This window comes from Gadus morhua, chromosome 3 (assembly GCF_902167405.1).
Source record: "Gadus morhua chromosome 3, gadMor3.0, whole genome shotgun sequence".
Classification (NCBI taxonomy): domain Eukaryota; kingdom Metazoa; phylum Chordata; class Actinopteri; order Gadiformes; family Gadidae; genus Gadus; species Gadus morhua.
This window is the reverse complement of record NC_044050.1, coordinates 27,319,859-27,338,663: the sequence shown is the minus strand read 5'-3', so window position 1 is coordinate 27,338,663 and position 18,805 is coordinate 27,319,859. Positions and strand designations below refer to the sequence as shown.

General features: G+C 46.1%; 4 protein-coding genes across 7 annotated transcripts in view; all 4 read right to left on the bottom strand.

Moving 5' to 3' along the window:
* Window positions 1-18,805, bottom strand: part of LOC115540522 (N-alpha-acetyltransferase 15, NatA auxiliary subunit) — a 38,498-nt gene that overhangs the window by 1,742 nt on the left and 17,951 nt on the right. Inside the window, exons 19-20 of one of the 2 annotated variants that reach the window (XR_003976205.1) lie at window positions 18,328-18,425; window positions 16,661-17,188 (exon numbers count right to left, since the gene is read on the bottom strand). Coding sequence is in view for 1 of the 2 variants with exons in the window: in XM_030351914.1 (XP_030207774.1) it covers window positions 16,991-17,188; window positions 18,328-18,425 (296 nt within the window). In the remaining variant the exon portion in view is untranslated. Of the gene's footprint in view, window positions 1-15,264; window positions 17,189-18,327; window positions 18,426-18,805 lie in introns of those variants that run through there. The other variant, XM_030351914.1, reaches the window with a different exon arrangement.
* Window positions 223-2,697, bottom strand: LOC115540544 (retinitis pigmentosa 1-like 1 protein). 2 transcript variants are annotated; one of them, XM_030351951.1, is made up of 2 exons: window positions 1,565-2,697; window positions 223-1,204 (listed from the first exon to the last, which is right to left on the bottom strand). In XM_030351951.1, exons 1-2 carry the CDS (start codon window positions 2,685-2,687, stop codon window positions 1,167-1,169), a joined length of 1,161 nt encoding a protein of 386 aa, XP_030207811.1. In that variant the 5' UTR covers window positions 2,688-2,697; the 3' UTR covers window positions 223-1,166. The 2 variants fall into 2 exon arrangements, with proteins under 2 accessions (XP_030207811.1, XP_030207812.1); XM_030351952.1 differs by having other exon boundaries at window positions 1,580-2,697.
* LOC115540548 (cytochrome c1) lies at window positions 2,841-8,833 on the bottom strand. 2 transcript variants are annotated; one of them, XM_030351958.1, is made up of 4 exons: window positions 8,569-8,833; window positions 6,222-6,319; window positions 5,448-5,520; window positions 2,841-4,053 (listed from the first exon to the last, which is right to left on the bottom strand). In XM_030351958.1, the coding sequence occupies exons 1-4, from the start codon at window positions 8,639-8,641 to the stop codon at window positions 3,512-3,514; spliced, it is 786 nt and encodes a 261-aa protein (XP_030207818.1). In that variant the 5' UTR covers window positions 8,642-8,833; the 3' UTR covers window positions 2,841-3,511. The 2 variants fall into 2 exon arrangements, with proteins under 2 accessions (XP_030207818.1, XP_030207819.1); XM_030351959.1 differs by having other exon boundaries at window positions 2,841-4,050.
* On the bottom strand, window positions 10,894-14,142 carry LOC115540549 (ras-related protein Rab-33B). Its single transcript, XM_030351960.1, has 3 exons — window positions 13,749-14,142; window positions 12,426-12,604; window positions 10,894-11,320 (listed from the first exon to the last, which is right to left on the bottom strand). The coding sequence occupies exons 1-3, from the start codon at window positions 13,968-13,970 to the stop codon at window positions 10,957-10,959; spliced, it is 765 nt and encodes a 254-aa protein (XP_030207820.1). The 5' UTR covers window positions 13,971-14,142; the 3' UTR covers window positions 10,894-10,956.

Sequence of the window (18,805 nt, the reverse complement as noted above, 5' to 3'; positions counted from 1 at the left end):
TCTTTGTCAATCAATAGTCCACCAATTGAAAACGTCTAAGAATCTAGGATGCAATTCCTTAACCTTTGTATCTTTGTGTGTCCTCTCGTTTCTTTGATCCATTTATACCTGCATAAACCTTTCATATCAAATCCTTCATATAATTTGATTCTACGTAGGCCTGCCCTTGAGATTGTCATTGGTATGAAAGATTAAACGAACGAGATGACGTTATAACTCACATTTAATTTCACAATGGTATTGTTTATTAAAACTTCCCAAATCATATACAAAAATATAGGCCATAGGCCTATAGACCTCAATCAAAAGAAGTTAAGATGACTGCCTTAGTAATGAAATTCAAATTCATCCTTGACATTTAATTGGTCTATTCGATTACTTCAAATATATAAAAGTATATTATTCAACACAAATATATGTGACGTCCAAACTATTAGACATATTGCACAATGTGATATTAACGAAAAACAAATATATAATAAATAAGGATATAATAATAAACATATACTGTGTTTGGATATATACATTGTATTTATATGATAAATATAGATATAAATTACCTTCAATTTCTTATTTCTTAGAATATGAATCGAAATGTAACACTTTTTGACCTAATGACACCAACGTCTACTTTTGAAATTAAACTGCATTATATAATATTCAATCTATCACAAAAATATGTGTTAATGTGTTAACATGTTGAAGAAGATATGTGGTAAAACCATAACAAGATGCCCTCCCATCAACACAACAGGGACAGCATGGGGAAAGTAGGATAATGCAAAATAAGAATCACCATTCAACTTCATTTCCTTAGCCTCATAGCATAATTCCTAAGTCCGATTCTAAGGTGAATCTTGTATTTAGTGTAAAAAATGCCCAAGTCAATGACTTAGGCAGATAGAGAATATGGAATGTAAAAAGCGCTCTGATTGGCTTAGGATACAGCCAATGAGGCACAGGGAATCAGCAGCATAGGAGAGTAGAGTTTCTTTATAGGTCCATGGTAGATTTCGGTTCGATATCACAATGTGGCCTTAATATGACTTCGGCAATTATGCTATGAGGCAGACGATAACTAAAGAAGCATATCTCAGTTTTTCCACCAAGCTGGACCCATCATGGAAAGAGGACTGGTCGGGGGAGATAACTTCACCTCCCTGCTCTCACGACTCGGCTGACACCAACGTCAAACTCTCAGCCACTGCAAAACACAAGAGAAGGATAGGTGGGATAATCAATTATACCAATGTTAGATACCTTGAACCTTTGACATTGAGTGGATCTTTCTAAGACATGTGTAATCATTTTTCTGCTCTATTTACTTCACATTAAAATCTCTGTCCCTAAACTATTTCGACTCGAGTCCTACAAGTGACTTGTTATTTATGTAACTTTGGAAGTCTTTACAACTGTGTTATAACCAATGCGCATAATGTCATAGATATGTGATGGAGGAGATACAATCACTTGGATTCGTCTCTGAATGTGAATATATCAGGTTGTATACGAAGGTGCCCAAAAAGGCTTCCTATCATTACAGAAAACCATCTGTGCAACATACGTGTGTCCATCTTACGTTGTCCGTCCACAGCAGACACTCCCTCAGTAGCTTCTGCTAAATCCATGGATTCCCCACTGTCACCATCGACCACTTGCTGCACTTCTACTTCAAGCCCACCAGGTGGCGCCACTCCCTCTCCGGCGTTATCAGAAGCGTGACAGGATACGCAATGTCCAGCATCCTTCACTGGGGCCTCCGATGTCAACAGTGGCTCAACAGCTTGAATAATCTCCACATCGGATCCGGAGTCTGCTTCTGCCGGGTGGCCCGTCGCCTCCCCGATCAGCGCAGACTCCTCTTCCAACGCGCCCGTCTCGTCGGGCCCCGCCTCCCTAGGGGCCTCCTCTTCGGAAACTGCTGAAGCTTCGGTTGCTTGGTCAGCGTTCCCGGCCAGAGTACCGTCCTCTCCCTGAGAGGATGCTACGACGTCCAGGGCCTCCTCAGCAGTGGGCTCTTCAGCCTCGTCCGTTTCTTCTGGCTGAGCCTCCTTCCCCACTGAAGCCTCCTCCTCCAAAGGCACTTCAGATTCCGACACGGCCGACTCCTCCACCGTTGGCCCTGTAACCTCCTCGGGTCTCACCTCCTCCGAATAGAGAGTATTTGCATCTCCCGAGACATCAGTTGCGTCGGCAGGCATCTCAACGTTAGGAGCACCTTCAGAATCTATTTCGTCCTGGTCTACGAGGACTTTCGATGCCTGTAGGACCAGATTGTTTTCTTGCACGGGCCGGAGAACATCCACGGCGCTTTTCTCAGCCACAGTAGCGGCCGCGATCCCAGCTGTAGAGCCAGCCCAAGCCCTCACAGCAGTGATAAGACCTGGAAGAAAGCCTGGGGAGTACAAAGGGAGGAATGCCCCTCTGAAATTGACGGCATGATTTAAAGTGCAATTCTGCAATTTAAACCTACACAACCTCAGACAAAGCCTGTCTGACCTAAATTGGCTGTTTATGCAGGAATTCATGTGGTTTAGGGTCGAATATACATGAAAAAAAGTCAATTGTTGCTTAATGTACATGCATAACATGGTGGCATCTGTATTAATTGAGTTTACTGAGCCATTATGCGTACGTATAATTGAGGCACAACAAAGCTCCAAAATACAGAAGTATAATGCATACATTTTAGAATTCCCATGCCTTCGTTTGCAAAAATCTAAATCAAATCCCAGATTGACGATTTCAGAGGAGTTGATGAAAACCTCATACTTGGATTTTAAAGGGAAGGCATTTGTTGATCAGAAGGAGATTAAACCAATTTGAAACTAAGACCACAATTATTTGCAATTCTTTATTGAATAACTTCTTTCCTCATCATCCACTTGGCATGTCAAAGTTCCAAGTACAAAAATGCAATGAAGATTGAGAATGAGGGGTGATGATGCTGGATGATTAATGAAATGAACAGTCATATTCAAATTGGAGTGAATCATTCTAGAAAAGGTGATTGCTATTCAAACAGAATAACCGACAGATGTTGAACTAATTGCAAGTTAAACATGACTCAGGAATACACATTTATGAACAATGAAATATCATCTGAAACGAAGTTTTACACCCTCCCATCAGTGAACCAGTTCAGATAACACTAGGAACTGGCATTTGGGTTGGCTTAAGACTCCTATTGCAAAGGACCAAAACTCACAACTCCCAACAACGACAAAGACAACAGGGGGTAGTAGGCCTTCGTCCTTGGCCCATAGTAAGGCACAGACAAAAAATCTGTAAAGTACTTGAAACCATCTTTTTAAAAGATGTTCAAGAGTGAGGCATTTAAATGGCCCTTTTACCAGACTGAAAGTCAGCAGCAGGTATGCATTTCGGCGTGTGTGACTACAAGTTTCCCCTCGCCCTTTGGGACTCTCCCCTCCAGTCCACCTTGTTGGGAAGAGAGTTTAGGAAAACACAGCACAGCTAACTACAGCACTACTGGGGGTGGGCCAGCGCTTTAGGCCGCTGCTACGATGGTAGCGGCGGCGTCGGCCTCCGGGGCGACCTCAACGGGGCTAGGGATGTCCTCTACTACCACTGTACCCTCACTCTCCACCGGGGCGGCTTCCGCTGGGGCAGCCACCTCCTCCACGACGACCTCGACCGAGTCAGCCACCTCTGTGGCGGCGGGCGCGGCCTCTTCCACCGCGGGCTCAGCGGACTCGACAACCGACTCCGCCGGCGCCACCTCTTCGACGACAGCGGCTTCAGGAACGGCCTCCACGGCGACGGCCTCGACAGCGACGACCTCCAGGGCGGGTTCGGCGGCGGTCTCCGATACAGCCTCGGCCGCCGGAGCCTCCGCTACCACCTCGATGGCCGCCTCTTCCACTGCTGCGGGTTCAGCCTCTACGGCTAGGGCCTCTACAGCGACAACCTCGACTGTGACGGCCTCTACAGCTTCGACTGCCTCGACTGTGACGGCCTCTACAGCTTCGACTGCGACGGCCTCTACTGCCGGTTCTGGAGCTGCTGGTGTGGGCTCAGCCTCTGGAGCTGCTAAGGAAGGAGAGGACAAGTGCTGAGATGAGGAACTAGGAATTTCAGAAAGTTACCCCTCTGATTTTGTATCAATTGAAACCACGCTAGGTATAATCCAAATATCTGAGAAGAGTTTTGTTAGTCACTAGCATCTACGATCGATATTTTTATGAAACCATTTTGTAAACTTGAGGCACTAGCCAATCTATTTAGCACATTAAATTAAAGACGCATTACTTTATGCCAGTAGCAAAGTTCCACCTAACAGATCTTTGCTTATGTGAATGTTGTATAGACTACGGCCAAGAACTTTAGCGTCAGCAATCGGTTGCTATCGTCTGGAAAATTTGCTTTTGTTGACATGAACCAACACGTTGCAGTCAATCACCATGCATACTAATCGCCTAAGGGTGACAAGGATCAAACACTGAGGGTCAAATGATAATCCTCTCAACTACTAAGCCACGGATCATTACTGAGCGAGAGAATTAAACAGTTTAAACAGTCAACTCTCAGCTTAAGTGAAGCTAATTTGCCTTGAAGCCAAAATCAGCGGGTAAAATAATAAAGTATGAAAAATGATTGAAAGTGAAGGCAGCAGATGGAACCAGTCTCCATCATGTTCAACTGAAATAATCAAAGTGAGCCGCAAGCTTGAACTCGTAGAGTAAAAGTCAACCGAGTGGGATAGAAAAAAAAAAGTTGCAGTATTCAACTAATTTTAAAATTTTAAATATATTCCTAATTTGTCACAAAGTATACCTTGAGGGTCACCATCACAATGGCGAGTTCACTTCAACCTACGCAAGTAACTCCTGTGACTCCAAAAGCTTGAATTTAAGTCAATAGGGGATTTCAGCTCTAATTTTGACCAGTTTAACCAGTCTCCCAGCTATTTTAGAGAGGGACGGGGCCCACAACTACTTAGCTGGTCGGGGCACAGAGCCAGGCTCCCTGCGGCCCCAGACTGAGTCCATTGACAAACACACGGCTGATGCAAAGCAGATCGGACAGGCCAGACTAATCTATTCAAGGTGCCCAGTCTAGCAAGCCCGGTATGTGGGCGATTTAACCTGCCAACGCGTGAGAGACGAGCACCTCATCGGTCTCAAACCATTTGAGGGGATTCTTTTCACCCACAAGTTTTTCGAAATGTTGGAAACTCTTTAATGCAATTTCGTCACACGCATCTCTGATAAGAGGCTTTTGTGCTGCATGCCAATTGGGTTCCTACAGCACGTAGAGTCAACATGGAAGAGAGATAGCCCTTCCATGCCTATTTTTTTGTTCCTTTTCAATACAAAGTACGACTGGATATTATTGCGTCAAACGTTCGTGAGATTTGGTTCAGAACGAAACAAGAAGCTTACCTCACCAAAATATAACCAAGAGATTGATGACTGTTCACTCACCTTCTTTTGGGGCGGCAATCTCTGCCAGTCTGTCGTTGTACCTCTCGCTGTCTCCGTTCACTGTCTTGTAGGCCTGTTCAGGGCACAGATACATACCATTATTTACATCTCACATTGAAACACTACAATAGATATGATCACCAAGCAAGTATTGAAGCACAGGCTGTTCAAATGTCTGCCCGATGACTTAACCAGTTATTCTCACCAGACATGCTTGTGCAAAACTCAAAGGCTGTAAAGAGATAGATGGCTGATTAACGCTTCATGTCAGTCGAGCCCTGCTCAGAGTGTCGTTTCCTGGGAGCAGGACATGCTTGGGTTTAAGGGAACTAGAACCATTTTACAAAAGGTCATTGTTGACCCTCATCCAGGGTGAACAGTCATACCAAACTATTATTATTTTGGAGTGACCCTTATGCCAACTTTATCTAATGTATAGACAACGCCAACAGCACATGTATACGTCAGCTGGTGACCAACAGGAATAAAATTGAACCGAGTGTTCTATGAATGTTTAGGCCCCATTTGAAAGACCTTAGATTCAATTTCAACGGCACTAGATCATCAGAGAAAGGCGACAAGATTCAAAGATCCATGTTTGCACAACACATTAAGAGCACGTCACCAGCTAGACAGTACCTTGGGTTTGTGTGCATAATTCAAACGTATAATTATACACGAGCCGGAAAAACGTTACATACCAAAACTGACTCATTTAGGAACACTGCTCTCAACTAGGTGATGGAGTTTTAGCGGAACTGAAGTGATGCTTACATAGACCATGGCCGCCGTGAGGCCGCCTCCACACATGACAAAGTACGCCATGTTGGACGAGCCGGGGATGCCGAAGGCCATGTGTCGCACGGGCACGGCTGCGAGGAGGGACAAGATCAAGAATTAGATGTTTAACGTCATAAACACAATACAAGCATTAGCATTCCTGACACAATCTGTTCCGTCATGGATGAACAGTTGATTCAAATGGATTCTTCCAAGATAGCGATTTCAGACACGTTTTAGCGTTTTGGAATTCGGAGCAAAAATATGTGATGCTAGATTTATGGGCCATCGGAAACCCGTCCTTTACATTTCAGTTCCCATGGTCAGACCTTGGTATACAAAACAAAATGAGAGTGCGTCGCGTCGGAGACAACACAGCCCCCATCGCATAATCCTCTTACAGTGCCCTCTTGTTGGACACACAGGAGATGGAAAGATTTGCGAGCAGCCAAGCACAACACAGAATTGTCCCCGATTATAGCCTCCCTCCGCCCCATGTAAACACACGCAGAAACACAAACACGCGCACTTCCTGATTTGAGCTATTTAGACGTACACGTCTCCAAACAAGAACTATCCATCATTGGTGGCAGGGCTTGGCTTCCACAGGTTTAGGTAACTGAACTACAGACACAGCGTGCTGCACTCTGAGACCAAACACGACCCAGGTGGAGTTGAGAGGAAGGCGCTTCCACCGACTTATGCTGGCCCATATTGGTTCCGTGTGTTGTGCTACGAAAACAACACGCAGCCTGTGTGCCGAGTGATCAGATTTAATCAGATTGCCAGTGGTGCATGGGGAGCAGGCCATAAATACAAACACGCCATTGTGTAATCTCTTGGAAGATCAAAACCCACGCGATTGTTTACCTAGACCGGTCAACACAGGCACACCAAAGCCGGCGGCCCACACCTGCAGTAATTGACGTGTACAGCACATAAGTGGCAATGTGCAGACCATAATGTCTTAGGCTTCAACAGCAGCTCAAATAATTGTTGTATTGCCACACATTGACTGGTCAGTCTAATATAGATACATGGTGTTTTTAAGCATGCGTGTAGAAGGTAAAGTGTGCCTTATGAATGCTATCACGCAAAGCATGACAGAACACAATGTACAGGCCAGTAAAACACCTGCTCTGTCTGTCACCAGGAATGCAAAGAACAAGTGTCATGGACTCCGAGGGAGCCACGTTAGAAGCCACTGCGTGCGTTGACTGTACTAATTCCTTTGACTCAGCAGTGTCGCCACGGCCATGGCCAAGTAGAGTATTTATAAAGGGTAATCATCTAATCCCTGAGACAAGGTTAAGGTAGAGCAAAACAAAAACGAATTTGAAAGCTTTGTCAGCCAATTTAAACAAGAGGCTGCCAAAGGGGTTACCCTCGCTTCCAATTATCAGCACTTTGCCTACAGGTCGACATGTGCAATACTACACACCAATTAAATTACCTTCAACCATTGGTGCACAAGAAAATGCTGTTTAAAAAAAAGTTTGTACGTGGAAGAGTTCGCAGGAGCACCGACTGGGGGGGCAGGGCTGGAAGAGGCAGTTTGTCTGGCGTCATGTAACGGCTGGACATACTGCGCGCATACAGCTGAGCATGACCTATAGGGGCCGTGAAGTTACGTCACATAGGACGCCATCTTCTGAGACAGCAGAGGGCAGGAGCTTGCACACAGCAGGGGGGCACGGGGGGCGACCTCTAGACAGCGTGCGGGCAGGTCAACGTGCAACGTGGAGTGACGTCCACTTCATATTCCCTGTAGGCTGCAAACTACACTTTCATGAATGCATTTTAAAATTCAATGTATGGATTGACTCACCGCCAATAGTCTAGGCAAGGGCTACAGTTTCTTTGCATTAGGCCTAATGTTACTTTGCATAAGGCCTATATTGTATAGACAAAGAACTTGAGATTATTGGTCGCATTAGATAGAAAGCCAGGCCTCAATATTCAGTTCCCCAAACCAAATTATTGAGTTCATCCGAAGCACATTAGAAATGCGCAAATGATAAAACTGAACTCTGCAAGCGTTGGAAACATTTTGTGCAGAACTCGGTGTTCCCAAAGCGCTAGGACACACCTCCTTTGTGTTGGAACGGAGCACCACTTCTAAACATCTACATTCAGTTGTAAACAGTCACTTTAAACGCGTAAAGCAATTACATTGCGACAATTCCAAGTGGTCTACTTTAAAATATATATCGTTCAAATGTAATCGAAATTTGCGAGCGTTAATGCAAAACGCATGGCTCAATTGCCGATTGCATATTCCACGCTGCTTAATTAACCAATCTCAATAAACAGCGGCAGCTTTACACAGTGCATTACTCACCATTTCTGAGTGACGGATTGGCTGCCCTTTGAGTCAGGGGTCCGAAGCGCTGCAATGCCCGCCTGCAGAACATGTTCGCTGGGTTCAGTGTCTGGAGTCGAGGAGAAGCGTGGTCACTGGCTGCAGGAGGTTTGCTGAGTGAGAGGTGAAGTGAATGGAACGCAATGTACGAAGCCTCCCTATGTACCCCCCTCGGCCCCTACGTCATCTGCCCATCCCCTAAGGAGACATGACAACTAAAAGTTTATCAACGATGCAAAATCAAGAGGAAAACTTTTTGGAAAACAATGCATATGGGCAATACTTCGTGCATATATTTTTCGCATGTTTGTATTGTTTATGTTTTATTTTTGTTGGTATTTTCGGTCGGTATATTGTGTAACTGTGCCCTCATTGGCTCCACACCCAATTGGCGCACCTGTGACTCTAAATAGCCAATCAGAGAGCAGCATGCAACGCAGATCACAACATCAGACCCACGTTACTGTATTTTATGGAAATGCCACTCAATGTCTGTTAAATACAATTCATATTTCACTTTATACTAACTGCATGTTAGATAAATAGGTAATAGTTGAAGGAGAGAAAGAGGTTGAGAATGACACAAATATTGATCCTATTTCTAAACTGTTAATTCCCTTTCGGCTGCATTTAATTTAATTTTAATGTTTAGAATTTCTTTAATTATTAATGATTGTTGATGGTAGACTTTTCTTTACCTTCTAAACATATTATTTGCTCATTTTACTATTTTAATGCTTTTTCATATTCTAATGTAAGCCAATCAGACAGACCTACAGACACACACCCTCTATCATGTGATATCTGGCGCTCCCTATGTGTAGGAAGAAGGTACACCAGCTAATCAACTAATCTAGCACTCCTTGCTAGATTAGTTGTCCTGCCCCCCAACACACACACACACACACACACACACACACACACACACACACACACACACACACACACACACACACACACACACACACACACACACACACACACACACACACACACACACACACACACACCGCCCCCCCCCCCCCCCAACATAATTACTTATTAAAATACAATTAAAATAAGAAAACCTAACCATTACTTCCCCTTTGTATCTTTTCATATACAAAATACAAATAAATTGTACTGTATCTTACATTTGGAAAGGATCGGAAATAAATCCTGATTAGTTAAAAGTGAGTGTCTACATGAATTAACAATGTATTTTACTTTCTGTGACAATAATTGCACAAATTAATAAGGAAAACCCCCTGTTTGTAAATGCAGACCAATTGTTCTAAAAAGAAGACAAGCAGGAAGGAAGGAGGGAGGAAAACCTTACCAGTGAGCTGGTGAATGTGACGGCCCTGTGCTAACTTACTGCAGCCTCATACCACATCTGCACATACACACGTCTCGTATTGCACGGCATTGTGTGCCACATTGGGAAGTGTGACGTTGTCATGTGACCACCCTTAATCATCCGTCGGACAGACACACTCACAGAAAACACACGCGATACCCTCTGCGTCTCCCGGGGCAGCGATGCACAAGCATGCATGACTTTGCAGAACTCCTCTCCGCTCAGACTGAACCGGCGGGCCGCTCAGACTACGACGCCGGCTGACGTCTCCGCACTCGAGGAAATGTGGAGCATCTCACTTAATGAGCTTCAGCTGAGGCTCTGCCTCGGCAGCATTGTAACAATATCAACCTTTGTCTATCCTTTCCTGAATGTCAAAAATCTTGACGGAGGATGTAAGAAATCCACTGTAAAACCGTCACCTTTACTTGTATACAAACATATAGGATAGTTGGAGGTTGGTTCCCGACAAGCCATCAGTCTCGTACGAAGCTCTTTTTAAAAGCCACTGCAACAAGTGCTCTGTTGCGTTTGTTAGAATGTGTTTAGTGGCGTTTGTCTTGTATCGGGGTCATACAGAAAGCCATAGAACCTGGTTTTCAAGACTGGGGCCTTGGATTTATCACTTACGGCAGTCGTGCTATTGAGCGACATGATGGAGAAGAAGAGATATGTTTTATACACGTATACATGGTATTTTATTTTACACAGCATGGAAAAACGGAAGAAAACATAAAAGTTAATAACATCACTATTTAAAAGCTAAAAATTACAATACAACATTTCATTTGAAATCATTACAAATTAAGATTCTTCGACGCACACTCACTCACTCTAAGACACACTCACTTTCTCTCACTCTCGCCACACACACACACACACACACACACACTCATTCACTCTCCTTCACACACACACACACACACACACACACACACACACACACACTCTCACTCTCCTTCACACACACACACTCTCTCTCTCTCTCTCTCTCTCACACACTCTCTCTCTCTCTTACTCTCTCACTCTCAGCAGGTGCACGCCCAGTGCCCCTTCTCCAGAGGTTTCTTGTCCGCCGGGATCTTAAAAGAGCTGTTCCCTCCCTTGGAGTGCAGTTGCTCCGGAAGCCTCCGGTTTCTCCGCAGCCGGGCGGCCACGGCCGTCACGATGGACTCCACCGTGTCCTGGTGGAAGGGCTCCTCCTCCGGGGCCCCGCCCCTGCCCCTCCCCGGACCCCGGCCCCCCGCGCTACAGCTGCTGGCCAGGGGGTTCTTGGCGGAGGTCTCGAACAGAGTCATGTTGTGGGTCTGGGAGAACCTCAGCGCCTGCTCCCGGCTCACCTGGTTGGCCCCGCCCGGCGTTCGCAGGTCCACCTTGCTTCCCACCAGGAACCTGCGGAGGAGAGCGGCCCCCAGAATTCATTAGCCCCGCCCGTTGGGAGTGTGTTGCGGTGAGCGTGACCGCGACCGGATACCTGGCGGATCGCAGTGCCTACAACTCAAAGCCGGCACTCTCCTTATGGTTAACCGGCCGGCACGCCATCCCCGATTAAAAAAATGTCTTGGACGTTTTACAAGAAATCACTAAAGATTCCTCATCTCTGCAGAGGTTATTCATTTCATGAAGGACACATGATATATATTGTACGTGGTTCTGGATAAGAGCGTCTGCTAAATACCCCTGATGTCAATTTAAATGTAGTGCCGTTTCAATGTCTTGTTACATTTCAAGTCAAATATGACGTCATCTCATTGACAGCTGGTGGTGGTAAAATATAAATAGTAAATGGACTGCATTTATATCCAGTTTTCTAACCAGTGGCCACTCAAAGAGCTTTACAATGTGGCCTAACATTCACCCATTCATGCACACAGCCACACACACAGACGGCGGTGTCAACCACGCAGGGCGACAGCCAGCTCGTCGGGAGCAGTCAGGGTGAGGCCTCTCGCCCAGGGGACACCCCGACACTCACCTAGGAGGAGCCGGGGGATCGAACTAGCAACCTTCCGGTCACCAGCCAACCCGCTCTACCTCCTGAGCCACGTGCCGGCCTCAACGTGGTGCCGTTACTCATCTTTCAAGTCAAATATAATATAATCGCATTTCACAGCAGCCTGGTGGCGGTTAAATGAACAATCCAACAGCGTGACTGCAACGTAACGCAGTTTGTGGGTACGGGGAACAGTCGATGCAACTCAATGACTCCCAAACTGTCCGTTTGGGAGTCAACACTCCAAAGCCTGTCACAGACTCATGCCAAAAGTAATGTACATAGTCTACGCCTAGCGGGGAATTCCCGGTAATGTATATAGCACTCCTCGAGAGCCCCCCGTCATTTCATCAGTGTTCCTTCTACATGTCCTTTCTTTGTTGTATGTTCGTTTTTTGTCACCCAAATCTATTTTTACCGCTGCCTTGTACTCCCTGAAGTGAACCCACAAGACCCTTTTAGGGTCCGATGTGTTGGGGCTTCAAACGGAGGCGAGACGCTCACCTGGGGATGTCCTGGCCCAGGGAGTTCTGCCGGCACTCCTCCACCCAGGCGGGCAGGCCCCTGAAGCTGGCCGGGTAGGTGACGTCGTAGACGAAGAGCACCGCGTGGACGTTCCGGTAGTAGTGCTGCACCATGGACTTCCTGAAGCGCTCCTGCCCAGCCGTGTCCCACATCTGGAGCTGTTGGGGGGGGGGGGGGCACGCGACAGAGGAGACGTGGAGGTTGGATAACGGGATGAGGCATGCATGAAGATACGACGATATTGGTTTTAAATGTTGGACTCATCCACATAATGTGAACACACACACACAAACACAAACACAAACACACAAATACACACACGTCAATACGCATAGGTCTCTATGGTGAATAGGTCTGTTTTTCTTTCAGTGCTATATTTGACACGTTTAAATATCTGACACGTTTAAATAGCCGTGCAGGCACGCAATGTACAATATGTTTGTTGGCTGACTGTACACAAACGTGTAAACAAAAGCTCAGTTTAACGCCGGTTTTTCTGGCACCAGATCATTGATACAGGCTACCTGGATAAAACATTTTCTACCACACATGGCCTCGGGTTCCACTATGAACAAATAGTCGGTTCCCATTTACATAGCAACCGTTTGTGTCAGTCTGTCAATATTGTCCTTTTAATTCGACCCCCCTCTTCCCTCGATGTAAACCAGAAAGTAAAAAAGTGCTTCCTCTGTGTGTATGACTTGCTTCCTCCATCATGTGCTTTTTACCAACAGCGTGAAGAACAGCACCATTATGTATTCGTCATGCATGCACAGCACACCCACGTTTTTTCTTTTACAGTTGAGTTGAACCATATTTATGTTATCAAAAGTTATCAAAAGCCCAACACGTTGGGAAGGCTTATTTTCACACAACGAGTATGGAGCACCGAAGTTGTCACCTCCATAAAATTATAAATACCAAGTTTTCAGATTATTTTATTGCATTTTCTCACTGATGTCACACTCTGTGTTGGCGAAGAGCCCTTTGACCAAACGGTGAACTTTGACACCAAGTAAAGGCTTGTAAAACAACCAAAAAGGTGGATGAATGCAAAACTACGCCTTACATTCCAGTGCACAACATTGCCAACTGTTGACCAAGGATTTTCTTACTTACTTCCCCTCTCACAAAGCATACCATAAAGTAAAGGCTTGTAAACCAAACAAAAAGGTCGATGGATGCAAAATTACGCCAGTGCACAACATATCCAACTGTTGGACACGAAATTACGCGTACATGGCACCTTGCAAATTTAGTGACACATCAAATCACAAGTTTGTTCTTTTTTGGTTCGTTTACCTTAACTCTCTCTCCATCGATGTCCACGATCCTCTCTCGGAAGTCCACCCCGATGGTGGCGTCGGGTCGGCAGGGGAACTCCCCGGCGCAGAAGCGGTGAGTGAGGCAGGTCTTCCCGACCCCGGAGTCCCCTATCACGATCACCTTAAAGGTCCTGCTGCGGGCCGGCAGCGACGAGGACGCGCCGCTGAACGAGTTTGAGAACTCGAGCGACGACTCCATTCTTCTTAAGATGAAAATGTGTGTGATAAAAATAACTATTGAAGCGTGGTCCGTTTCTCTTTCCCAAAGTGCAGACAAAACTAAGTTGCGGAGGAGATGGCACTCGGTCCCTCGACTGCAAGGTGACGATTGCAAGTGGTGAGGGTGGGGCTGGATTTAGTAGTGGGAGGGGACTCCCACTGCCTCCCATTAAACAACTTAAATGCATGTGTTTAGGCTAATGCGCAATATTTAATGCCATCACAGTCTACCCCTCAAGATGTTTTCACGTCACACCGACCTATGAGGCACATGAGCAGCATCACGTTTACATTACAAGGACCATTTACATTTTACAAGTCCTATATTTGACATTTGCATTCAGCAGAAGACATGGATTTTAATGGGGGTGTGACTCCAGTTAATGACTCCTAATGAATCAAAAACTCATAAACTTATCACTCATAAAGGAACCAAAAATGTTTTTATTCTGAAATGAATTAAACAACTGATCCTCCAACAACGCCACAGTATCAAAGTTGCCAGTAGGCCTAGTTAACTAGTTGGGGAATATCTGGTTGGCGTTAATATGTGGCGACTGGGGGTGTTGTAGAGACGAAGAGGCTGGTTTCATTAGTATGTTGAGATTCGTTGAACCTCTTTGGGCGTGAAGTCCAGCTGCCATACGGAGGTTATGAACTACTATGTGTTCCACTTCTAGATGGAAAGAGGAAAGGGGTCATGCATGTCAAGGATACAGTTATCGAAAATGTATTGCAGAAGGAAAAAATGGATTTGAAAGGAGTCACAGGAAAGCATGATCTAAGATATCTCCATAGCAGTTAAGAAAGCTAACCAGAGATAGTCAGTCTCAAAGAGATTAAGGAAAATAGGCTTATATTACTTTGAATTGTATTGTAGCACAACGTTACTGTCATGGCTGTGACTCACAATGTCATCATCTTCAGGCTACTTTTCGTTGTGTGGGCAGGACTTGGTCGTAAATGATCGTTAATTGATATTCAGACTCAAATGACGAACACCTGCGCATCATGGACACTCTTCCCATTGGCTGCTGGAGTCATGATGAACGGAACGCTTCCTGTTAAATAATTGTTCAGATGACGGTATAATTTTGTGTGTTCAAGGTATTTGTAACATTTGGCATCTATTCCCGATTATTGTATAGGCGCAAGTCAAATTTTGAATGCAATGAGTTTTTAAAATGCATGATAGTCAGAAATAAACATAAGACGAGATGAATTTGCAGGAGACAACAGAATATCTAAATCATGAAAAGAAAGAAAAAAGAACGTAGTTTTGTCCGGTTTAATATAAAAAAAAAAGAGAAATCATACAACGCCATCCCAGATTTCACCGTTCACATTAGAATCAAAAAAAATAAGAGGGAAAATAAAAAGGACAGATTAAAAAGGGAAAATCTCAAAAGAACAGGAGAGGTTGAGGGGCGGGGCCTAGACAGACAGACATGGGGTGGGGGGGGGGGGGTTGATGGTGCTACTTGTAGACTCGTATCCTCTGCAACCGTGGGCAACAGAACGTCGGAGATGGGATGGAGTGCAGGCTCATCTTTCACAGGGCCTCTGAGGGGGGGGGCATGGGGAGATGGGAGGTCGTTTTCATGCACTCAATTAAAAATTAAATTTGGTAACATAGACTTTGTACAACAGACTCAAAAGAACAATGCCACTCGTCCCGAAGAGACTCTTCCGTCCAATCCATTTTACACGGATAAAGAAATCATAAGCATCAAGTACATGAGTTTATTCATTCCATTATGGACTACACAGTGTCTGTAGTATTGCTCAGATCTATCCAACCCTTTTAGATCAAAAAAAACAAAACAACACAACCCCAAATAAACATGGTTGCAGTGACAGTGTGGAAGTAAGCACGAAACACTCCCCCTCCCTCCCCCACCCCCCCCCCCCTCTCCGCGTGTGCAGTGCCGGTACACAAGAAGCTAGGCTCCATGGAGTATAGCTCTGGTGAAAAATAAACACAGATCTACAGAGTCAGACCTTCTTCCCCAAGTTCACCCTGGACCAAGGAAGGGCGGGCAGGTGACGAAGGAGGGGCACGGCCATACGCGTGTCAGCAGTGGGACACCGTCACCGACGGGCAGAATACTTGCAGGGCTGTCCGTGCTACCGTGCACCACACCTAGGGGGCGCCAGACCCCTTCCTTACGGCTGTGTGTCCGCGCTGGTTGGGGTTTGGACCCTCAGTAACCACGAGTCTTCTCCCCTGGAGACCTGGGGCTCCATTGTCCCAGAGAGTACAGTATTGTTTGTTCTTTTCCTTTATAAATAACATTTCTTTTTTTTTTTAAAATGCAGGGAACACTGGTCGCAGTAGAGTTTGTGTGCGTGTGTCTGTGTCTGTGTGTGTGTGTGTGTGTGTCTGTCTGTGTGTGTTTGGAAGTGTTGTTAAAGCTGACTCAGAAGTAGTGGCTGCAGTCCTGGTTGTTCTGGATCTCCCGAGGGCAAAGACCGCGAGATCCTCCTCATTCGTCACGTCAGCTGTCTGTCACCCCACCCCCCCCTGCCCCCTCCCCCGATATTCAGTGTGTTTGTACGCGCTATTTTTAAAAATAACTAATAAAAAAATAAAGCAAAAAACAAAAAAAATCAAATAGCTGTTTTGTCACATCTCTCTCTTTCTCCCCCCCCCTCCCATTTTGTTCAAACACACACACACACACACACACACACACGCACGCACGCACACAGTCCTGAATTTCACCACGTGAAAAAGAGCCAAGCGTTCCCGGGGGTCCACCCTCTCCAGCCGAGCCAGAGAGAAACCGACATCTCTTCAGCTTTCTCCACCTCCTTCTCTCCTCCCTCCACCTCCACCTCCTCCTCCTCCTCCACCTCCACCTCTCCCCCTTAACGGCCATTGGGTGGTGCACCCCAAGGCTCAGTGCCAGGCTGTAAAAGAAAAACGTGCTCCTCCTCCCTCTCCTCCTACTCCTCCTCCTCCGTCGCCGCCGCCGCCGCCGCCGCCGCCGCCAGCGCTCACATCTCATTGGTCAGCTCCTCCGTCTCCATGCTGGTGTCGCCGTTGGCCATCTTGGCGCTCTCCTCGTAGCCGGGGGGCATGAAGGCCAGCGTGTAGGGGTACAGCTTGTGGCACGCGGCGCGGTACGCCTCGGCGCGCTCCTTGCAGTCGCCCAGCACGCCGTTGCCAAGGCTCTCCAGCACGTCCGTGCAGATCTGGACGGACGGACGGACGGAGTGAGGTCATGATCGTCTACATGGTGGAACGGGCTCTCTTCCCCCCCCCCCCCCCCCCCCCCCCCTCACACATCCCTCTTGCACCCTTATTGTATTCCGTACGTCCTGGCACTTAATGTACGCACCTATTGTGTGTCGTACGTGAGGAAGGAAGTAGAGCTGGCAGGTTGAGTGCAGAAGTGCATAATAATAGTGCTATCATATGGAATCTACGGGAGATTGCCGCGCATGTGAAGCAATAAGGTGGCCCGCATCTGCGTCCTCTCGGGATGAAGAGGTTAACAGGTGAAACGATAAGCCAGTATTTTATCGGACGCTCTTTCCAGTATGCTAGTTTTTTATTCTAAATATAAAATCGGTGAATATTATCCACCGATAGCTGCTACCGTTTCGCGACCCACATGATCCGCCCACATTCGAGAACGCTAAGTCGACCGTTGGATTTATCCTTCCAAACTCAACCCAGCATGCAGTCGATTCCTCAAAATGGGCACCCCCCCCCCCCCCCCCCCCACAGAGCTCTGGTAAAGCCTATTGCTTCAGGGGACATCTGCGGTTAGAGATTCCTGTTTGGGTAGCAGTGCTGCAACAGGAAGTCGAACGCAAGCCCTCACAGTCATTTACTCCCACTCTCTGTTGTTGTGACACCCAGAGCTACGACATGCCAGCTGTAGATAGAGCCAGACGTCGGACTGGGTGCTCCATAGAGAACGTTGATAATACATTTACATTTATGGCGCATTTAGCAGACGCTTTTATCCAAAGAGACTTACAATAGGTACATTTGTGAGAAGAAAGAAACAGCATTATATCACTGTCGGTAAAGTAAGGATGTTTATAGAACCAAGAGGCAAGCCCCAACAATTGTTAAGTTAACTCATTTCCCGTATAAAACAAAAGATAGCTAGGATAAGACGCTACACTATGCCGTGTACTACTTTAGTGCCAGGACATACAATCATCCTCAATCATTAACATTGAATTGCTATAAACCTATACTTTTGTCTTTCAGATCCTCTATTTAACTGAATGAATCCTGACTGCTGGTAGCGAGTCGGTGTGTTGTGTGTAGTTTGTTGTGTATTGTGCGTCGTGTGCGTGTGGACATGAAGACGCACCACGATGGTTCTGTTGACGAGGGACTCGTCAATGGAGGTGGCCAGCTCCATCGCTTTAGTTTCAGTCGATGAGTCCATGTAGACCATCATCTTAGCAGCTAACGGGAGAATGGATACAGCAGGTTAATAAAAACAACCAGGGGACCGTTAACTCAATTGTACGAGTAGTTATAGCACTAGTGCGAGTGATTGTGTATTAGATGGAGTGAGCATTAGAAAGCGTATGAGAGTGAGTGAGTGTGTGTTAGACAGTGAGTGTGTGTGTGTTAGAGAGTGAGTGTGTGTGTGTGTTAGAGAGTGAGTGTTAGTGAGAGTAAGTGAGTGTGTAAGAATAAGTTAGTGAGTGAGTGAGCGAGCGAGCGAGCGTTTGCGTTAGTGAGTGTGTGTGTGTGTGTAAATAAGGGTGTGTTATAGTAAGTTAGTGAGAGAGTGAGACTGTGTTAGAGTGAGTGAGAGGGTGAGACTGTGTTAGAGTGAG